The sequence below is a fragment of the Trichomycterus rosablanca genome, chromosome 8, assembly GCF_030014385.1.
Source record: "Trichomycterus rosablanca isolate fTriRos1 chromosome 8, fTriRos1.hap1, whole genome shotgun sequence".
Classification (NCBI taxonomy): Eukaryota; Metazoa; Chordata; class Actinopteri; order Siluriformes; family Trichomycteridae; genus Trichomycterus; species Trichomycterus rosablanca.
Genome location: NC_085995.1, coordinates 9,126,834 through 9,135,806, shown reverse-complemented (window position 1 = coordinate 9,135,806; position 8,973 = coordinate 9,126,834). Strand labels below are relative to the sequence as shown.

The following is an 8,973-nucleotide window of genomic DNA, read 5'->3' as shown; positions in this document are numbered from 1 at the left end:
ACAAAATATTGAAACTTCAGGAACTTTCACTTTCACTCACTTTTGTTGGCGGTGGTTTAGACATTAATGGCTGTATATTGAGTTATTTTGAGGGAAGAATAAATTTACACTGTTATATAAGCTGCACACAGACTACTTTTCATTGTGTCAAAGTGTCATTTTGTCAGTGTTGTCCCATGAAAAGATATACTTAAATATCTGCAGAAATGTGAGGGGTGTACTCACTTTTGTGATACACTGTATATTAACTGATATATTCATATTTTTAAGTGATATTTTTATATATATTTCAACTGATATATTCATATTTTTAAGTGATATATTTACATATATATATTTGTAACCAATATATTTTTATATTTTTAACTGATATATTTTAATATTTTTAACTGATATATTTATAACTGATGTAGTCACATTCAGGTTGTCAGTGACTTTTTTTTATCAGTTTTACCAGATGCTATTACCGTAATGTTTAGTATACGCACATCCTCAGAAACAACGTGGGGGCTGATTTGACTGAGAATTTCGAAGTGGAGGCTGGCTTGACTGCAGTATAAAATGGTACTTGTAGTACGTCAGTCAGCACGTAAAAATCAAACTAAAGTAAGAAAGGTTTTCATAGATTCCCCAGAGATTAACAACGCTTACTCAAAATTAAAAACATATTAAAATGATGGAAACGTCCTCTGTGCAGCTTTCAGTTTATTTTCAGTTCGTGAATAAGATGTAATTATGTTAAGATACTTACTGTTTGTTTGAAATATCCTCGTTAATATAAAACGGTTGTTTGAAAGTCCTCTTCTCTCCATAAAAACTGGCGCGAAGACGTCCCTCTGGAGCGCATGCGCAGAAGTTTCCTCATTCCCACTGTTGCTCACCCAAATCAGTTTTTTTCATTGGACTTGAAATGTTGAGTGAAAACAGTTGTACTCGTTTACTGAACCTAACATTTTAAGTTGAAGAGTAAAACTACTACAGCTGACGGCACAACACATTTTTTGTTTTTGGACCAACTATTTCCATAATTCATGTTGTGCCAACATTTATTTTTACATTCTCAGAACATAACCAAACAAGGATTTTTTTACAGTGAGGGATCTTTAAAAAGTTTCTGCATCTTTATATTTTGGTTGGAAACGGTGAGGGTGGGAGGAGTAGTTATTGGCCGTGTCTGAGAGACTGAGGGACGTGTATAGTCCGGATTTAGCACCATCTGATTTCCACTAAAGAAGCTTTAAGAGGAAGAAGATTTTCATGTGATGATGATGTAAAAGCAACGGTGCATCAGTGGTGCGCTCAATGAAAAACTATTTTTTGCTGATAGCACTAAAAAGTTGGTACGTCGCTGGGAAAATGCATTGGAAGGTGACTTGTAGAAAAGTGTTGACATTTGTTTATGACATTCTTAATAAACAGAGTTAAAACGTGCGGAAACTATTTGAAGATCCCTCGTATATTCTCAGCATAACATAAACCTTCTTCCTCCGAAGCGTTAGAGTTCAAAAGTGTTTGCTTTGTGATTTCTATCGGTATAGCATGGGTTAAGAGGGTCTGCATGATATGTACTGTATACAGTAAGTGTATTATTGGCTGTAAAGACTGTTCAGTGATTGACAACTAAACCACTAGTTAACTAGTTTATGATTATTTGCTTTATTTATTACCTTTCGAGTGGTACCTATTGTTTCTATGGCATTAAATAAGTTTTTTGTGCATGTAACCCACACAATTTAGGCTCAACTGCATCCAGGGCTTAAAACTTGCTAACTAAGATGCCAAAGTAACATGTAACAGGCTTGTTGTTGGACAGACAATGTTAACTACTGAGCTACCACTTTCATGGCAAGTTTATGGCATTTCTGAAGTGCAATAAGCTCAAAAGGTGACCGTAAATGCAGAAAATTACATTTTTTTGCAAGATCCATCAAGGAACGTCTGACAAGATTGGTGTGGAGGAACCAGAGACTGACCCAACTGAATCCTTTGGAATGGAAAATGCTTTTAGAAGATAGTTTTTAAAAATGTCATTTATTATATTGTAATTTTAAAAATACCATTAAGATTACCATTTATTGTATTTATTGGCAAAACAAGGTTAAGTTGCTGTAATTTATATCTTAGCCTGATGAAGCATCTTATAAAACTACTCGAAGCGTTTTTTATAAACACGATATTTATGGTGTTGTCCCTTATTAATAAGAATCAATATAAAAAATGATCTACAATATAAACAATATAAATTATAAAAAGTCTCCATAAAACAGATAAAGTTCCTCAAATCACAGATCAATGTCATTCACTGGTGCTTTTTTGGTGATTCCCATCACATACTGGATCCATTTGTAGTAGATGCCTACTCGTGTGTATACACCATACTTTTCCTTCTTGGCGCATTCCTCTCCCCAGCTAACAATACCAGTTAAGAACCAAGTGTTAAGATAATTCGTAGCATGGGGACCTCCGCTATCCCCCTGACATGAATCCTTAGTTGCATCTTTATAGCCAGCGCAGAACATGACCTGTGTGATGCGATTACTGCTGCTGTCCTTACACTCGCTCCTGTCCACATACGGCACTTCCACTGCCTGGAGCGTGTCAGCAGTCCGGCCACCGAAGCGCAGTCGACCCCAGCCACTGATGGTGGCCAGAGAGCCGGAGTGAAGCAGGGACTGAATAAAGAGTTTAGGTCCAATGCAGATGGGCCGGATGTGATCTGAGAATTTGATGGGCTTGTTCAGGCGCAGGAGGGCGATATCATGGTTGTACAAGCTTGTCTTGGGGTCGTAGCGAGGGTGCATTATGGTCTTTTCCACCTCTAGATCCTGTTCTGTTCCTTCTTTTTCTTTAACATTGTTCTCACCTATAGGACAGACAATTAAATTACACAGCTGTAGATATACTGTACAATGATAAGCCAAAACCAAAGCTGTAGTAAGTCATATTTGTTTAATGGATTCATATTTGTTCTAAATGTTGTTTGAAGCAAACTCCAAAGCTGCGTTCGGTATCGCACACTTCCATACTCAATAATACGTGAAATGAGTACGCGAGAGCGGTTAGTATGTCCGAATACATAGTGCAAATAAAGAGGTACGTGAGAAGTACCCGGATGACCTACTTATTGGGCAGCCATGTTTGAGTATGCAAGCGATGCACACTTGCGGTCCGCTAATGTATCCCATAATGCAACTGGAGCTGCGTAGGCATTCAAAGCGGAATAAGAAACAAGAAAGATAGCGGAAGACGGAGTCCTCTGTTTACAAGTGTAAGTAAGATAAATAAAATAAATTTTTTTAAAGACGAATAAATAACAAAAAAACGATAAATATCCAAAATTTTGGCGAGTGGGGTTTGTAATGAGTCTGTATCCATGGTGATATTACGTCATCACGTCCTTACGTCATCACTTGACGTTAGTAAGATGGCGGATGTAGTACGTAGCGGTGTTGTGTGCATACTGCATACTTCTGTACTGAAAGTATGTACTTTTTTACCTGCCGAGTAGTGCATACTTCCTCCAATCTAGTACGTACTCTGTAAGTATGCGATTCCGGACGCAGCTCAAGTCTCATAATGCTCAGTCTTAACCCTTAATTACACACACCTGTGGCTCATCCTATATCTGATTTGCACTCTAAATATAGCCTTCTCCTCCATGAACTCTTGGCATAGCATTGCACTTTCCTGTGTGATACTGCTCTGCCCTAAGTACATACTCCATTTCCAGAAAAGTTGGGACACTTTCTAAAAATGTAGTAAAATCTGTGGTTTGTTAATTCACTTTATCTTTACCTTTATTTAATATAAACAATTTTAGAAATCTATGCCTTCAATACACTCAAATAAGCTGGGACAGAGGCATGTTCACTACTGGGTCACATCTTTCTTTTAATTCTACTTCATTCAAAAACATATTAAAGAAAAATCACCTGGACTAAAATTATGTGCACTTTAAGCCACATTAGCCCTTCAGTTAGTCCATATCAGACACCATATTACTCTGCCTCAGTGAGTTTTGGCCACCTGATGGTTCATCATGGCTGCCTGTGAGCATCTCTTGCTGTTTCAGATATACCCTAACCCCAATACCTCTGGCTCTAACATGTTGGCCCTTGTCAGATTCACTCAGGTCTCCATGCCTGGTCATATTTGATGCATAATGTTACTACAAGTAACTCCCATCAGCCCAATGTTTAATATACTCCAGTCGTTTGCATGCACAACTGTTGCAAAGCAGGCTTTGTCATGCATGTTTTTGGGTGTAGGGCCTATGTTTTGGTTCATTACTGTTCATAAATAGTGAAATCGGCAAATTAAATTTTGTTAGATATATAACAGGGTTTCTATAAAAATAGAGTTTCGGTATAAGCCCTATATTTTATATTTAAATTATTCCTACACCAAAAGTTCTTAAAATTCTTTGGCTAGTGACTCCATTTACATGTGATTCCATTGAGACATGTCAGATTCTGACCACCACCCCACTGTATTTTTATATATCCATTCTGACCAAGAAGCACTGCAGACTAACAGACCCCCCTTCGACATGAGTACAACCATCACGCTCATCAAAGGAACATACTAGATTAAAGCATTATTACACCACCTATGAATACACTTTGTCCAGGCAGCTGTACTTGCTATTGCAGCAGCAGTGAGGCAATACCCCATCCACATCTCCTCACTTAGATGTGGCTAATTTTGTCTGTAGAGTGTCTGAACAGGCCAGTGTCACCACTGAGACTTAAATCTGGATCTCAGCGGGATGGACCAGCATAACAGACTGACCCTATTTAAGGGACTAGAATGTTCCTTAACCCACCACAGCTTTACTTCTTATCTAATGGGATGTTTTTCAGTGCAGTACTGTAGGTCATTTTATATTTTACAGTATGCTAGCTAAAAATTGGCTTAATATTAGAACCGAGTCATTGATGCTGTTCATGCAAACTGATAGTTTCATGACTGTAAGAAGCTCTGAATTGAATAAATAATAAAAAAAAAAGTCAAATATTATATGTTATTTTTATTAGCCCGTGATGCCATATTAACTGTTTGTAAAAAAAAAAAAAAAAAAAAGTCTTGCACCTCAACTGACCCCATGTGGGGTTCCAGTTACAAGCTTAAGAACAGCTGTCTTACCTACTCTGACGAAATAAGCTATGCCCTTGCTCTCCTCCAGACAGTGGGCCGCAGTAATGATCCACAGCTCACTCAGAATGGAGCCTCCACAGAACACCTGCTGTGTGGAACGCACCACCAGTGCCACCTACAGTACATCAATCAGAAAAATCTTATCATTTCATTACTGCCAACATTAGACGTACAAAATACTGCTTTAAATTCAGTTGCTGTGGAAATGCATAGAGTGGTTTTATCTGTACCTGCCAAGGAATGTCTCCAGGTGATGCTGGGCTTCCACCAACAATGCGGATCCTTGAGTTGAATGGCTCTGAATTGTTATGGACCCACATTGGTAGTCTAGACCGAGAGGGTAAGACCTTTTGATCCTGTGTATATTCTTGGCTCATGGTTTTGTTAGTGATGGGGGCTCTAGTGCTTGCAGGTATGTTGTCTGGGTCTGTGCTGTTTGCTGTGTCAGAGACTAAAGATCTCACCAAGCTTTTTGTTTCTATTTTTCTTACACCACATGGAAAGTTCACTAGAAACACAAAAACAATGTATGACTGGATTGTAGCTTGTAAGTCACATTACCCACCCACGGACCGCTCCACCTGGGAATCGCCACCGAGCCACCATGCCCAATCTATTTGGATTTTAATTTTTTAATTGTGCTTAAGTGAGGTGTTTGGGTGGTGCGGTGGTAAAATACCCTAACACATTGGTTCTATTAGCCAGTTAGGTGTCTACACAGACATGATTGGCTATGTCTTTGGGTGAGTTGTTGATGGCCAAAATCCAGTAATGGGAAAACCAGGCCCACCATAACCCTGACCAGCATAAAAGAGAAAAAATATGTTTGTAATAATCATTTTGATCTTGTAATATTGGAACACTGAGTACGATTTAAGTGTCACCCCTCAAACAATGTCTGGTCCGTGGTGGTCCTTTAATAATCCCTGCTCAAGGAAAGCGACTATAAAAGTGTGCTTAATTACAGATGAGCTAATGTCAGGAACCTCTGTGCATGTAAAAATTACAACCGTAATCTATCTGTAAAACGTGGTGTGAACGTGTTAACAGATTACCTTCAGGCTCACACTTGACCTCGCCCACCAGTTTGTACCCAAAAGCACAAGAACACTGTGCGCCATTAGGGCCAGCTGGAGCACAGAAATGCATGCAGCCTCCGTTATTGCGATCACACTGCCTGGCAGTCACTGAGAAACGTAAACAAACATAGTACATGTAAGTCACATTGAAACACAATGACAACGACATGTTGTGTAATATTATTGGAGATCTTGGTGGCTCACCAATTTCACAGTTCCGTCCGGTAAATCCTGGTTGGCAGTGACATACATATGTGCCTTTTTCAAGCTCACATGTGCCCTGATTCTCACAAGGTGCTGTTTTACACTGGTTGCCTTCTGATTAATCAAGTAAAATGTTAAGAGAGGTGGTGTGAACATCAGACACAAGCATTTCTGTGAGTTAATATTGGTGTAAATGTTAAATAAATAACTTACCAACATAACCTGACCAAAACTCCATCTGAAAAATACAAAACAAACCTGTAACTTTAATTGTGTCAATGTAATGTAAAGTGGTAACTCAGCATGCAGATGGACATTTCCTAGGCATTGCCTACTTTTAAATTGCCCCAAGTAGGAGTGGATTAAACATTAACACAGTAAAATGCAGGACAAAAACAGCTGCCCCTCTGTATTATTTGGCTAACCCCTGGGCTTCTTTACACAATCGTTTCCCAACAACACCTAAACATTTTACAAATATATTAGCTTTTCACTATTCATTTTTGTCTATAATGGCATGAACTGGTACTTGGTCTAGGTAATGATTGACAGATTTTAATGATCTCAGAAATAAAAACGACATATGAGCCAATGTTGTTGCAATATGTAACTTTGTTTGTATATAAAATGCAGCTTTGTGACAATTAACCAAAGGGAATAGAGCAAATAAAACCACATTGCTGCAAAATGCTAATTATTGCTTGTCAAAGATGCAGTAAAGCTGTAATTGCTAACAACAGTTTATTAATTTGGTGTCTGTGTTTTAAACAGTTGTTTTAATTCAAGTAGCAAATGTTTGTTAAGATTTATGAGTAAAGTGTCAAGGCATGGTGTGTTAATGTGAAGTGGATATACAGTATGAACTGAGATTATAAAAAGATAACAACAAAATAAATTACATACATGAAATAAAATGGTTGAAAATTTCCATCACTTTATATCTAAAAGTTTAGTAGAACCCTAGGATTAATATAAAGTAGCACTGTAAATTTGTCCTCTAACTTACTGTTTTTTCATTATCTTCAAAGACTTCTCTAGCCTCTTCAAGGCTGCACCTCTCCTCCATGCACTCTCTTTCCAAATTCCCTTTCAAAAACTCCTCAAAAGCCCCAGTGTTGGCACGTTTGTTCCTCTGCAAAACAGTATCTGCCTTCTGTCCATCCAAAAACAACGACCCTGTTGAGATAAAGTAAGACTGATTTTGTAATTAGAACAGCAGATACTTATACTTTTTCTTAGTATATAAAGATCTTCATAGCACATTGTAAAACAGTTATGTGATATGAGCTACTGTCAGTATTACCTGCTGAGATCTGTAGCTCTTGCTGTAGCAAAATCCACAAGAAAAGAAAAACAGAGATTAGAGCCATGCCTGCAGAAAGCAGATTTATTTCTTTTTCAAGCTTTAGTCAAAGGCCAGATAATCTGAGCCAGCACTCCAAAGTGCAGCAGTATGTTTGTTCTACCCACACAGTGGCGCAGTTGAAATCTGTGTTCTGAGAGAGTGTGTGTATGTGTGTGGAAATACTGAAATATATGTATTGCTTACTTTTGGAATGTCTCTGTTATCGCACATTTGTCATACTGAATGATTTTATTTAGTCTTTAAACAAATATGCTTGAGTAATACACAACATTCCATTATTGCCCAACCTTTTTTTTATATCATCTATAAATGTATTTATTTTTTACCAAACATTACAGCCTAGTCATGGGTAGTGTAGTGCAAGATGTGAATCCACTCTGGAGCACCAAACCAGTGCCACCAACCTTGAGGCAGATAGGCTACAAAAGCAAGAGACCACATCAGGTTCACTCCTGTTATTTAAAGAATCTAAGGCTCATCGGAACTAGATGTAATATGGACAGGATTAGGCATGGCCTTCATAAATCCATGGACCCAATCTGTCATGCATCAACAGTTTAGGCTGCTGCTTGTAGTGTAGCCTAATAGTGAGGAAAATATTTTTTTGGCTCACATTAACCCCCATATCACTTAAACATTGGTAACTATTGTTGATAAGTGTGTACATCCCTTTATGGACATAATTTACAATCTCATTATGGCATGATTATGATCTTAAGTTCTTAATACTGTTTCTAATAAAATCTAAAGTTTGTACTATATTTTCAACCAGATTAACTCTCTCTCTATATATACTATATACAGTATATATTAACAACTTCCATTAGAGTGGCACAACAATTCAGTACGGATCTTGGATTCGATTCCTTGTCTCCCGTATCGGTTAGCTGTCCACTTGCATTGCACCCAGTGTTTTCAAGTGACGCCTGACCAGGATGAAGGGATTACTAAAATGAATAAATGAAGAAAACAAACAAACAAAGAAACCTACTTACTAAAAATACTTTTTTACAAACAGCGCCGCGTTAACAGCCAATTCGCTGAATCGATTCTCCGACTCCTGTCTTGGACTTGCGAGAACTTTAAAGAGTCGATTCTCCGCACAGAAATTTTGAGGTATTTTTAAAAGTGCCTCTTTTTGTGCAACGTTCTGTAGTATTTTAGTTT

The 8,973-nt window shown here is 37.9% G+C and overlaps 1 protein-coding gene across 1 annotated transcript; it reads right to left on the bottom strand.

Annotated features, from left to right (window-relative positions):
* Nucleotides 1-2,012: 2,012 nt before the first annotated feature.
* f9a (coagulation factor IXa) lies at nt 2,013-7,868 on the bottom strand. The gene is made up of 8 exons (XM_062999822.1): nt 7,744-7,868; nt 7,447-7,616; nt 6,654-6,678; nt 6,441-6,554; nt 6,213-6,344; nt 5,388-5,665; nt 5,146-5,272; nt 2,013-2,863 (listed from the first exon to the last, which is right to left on the bottom strand). Exons 1-8 carry the CDS (start codon nt 7,808-7,810, stop codon nt 2,283-2,285), a joined length of 1,494 nt encoding a protein of 497 aa, XP_062855892.1. The 5' UTR covers nt 7,811-7,868; the 3' UTR covers nt 2,013-2,282.
* Between the last annotated feature and the right edge of the window lie 1,105 nt (nt 7,869-8,973).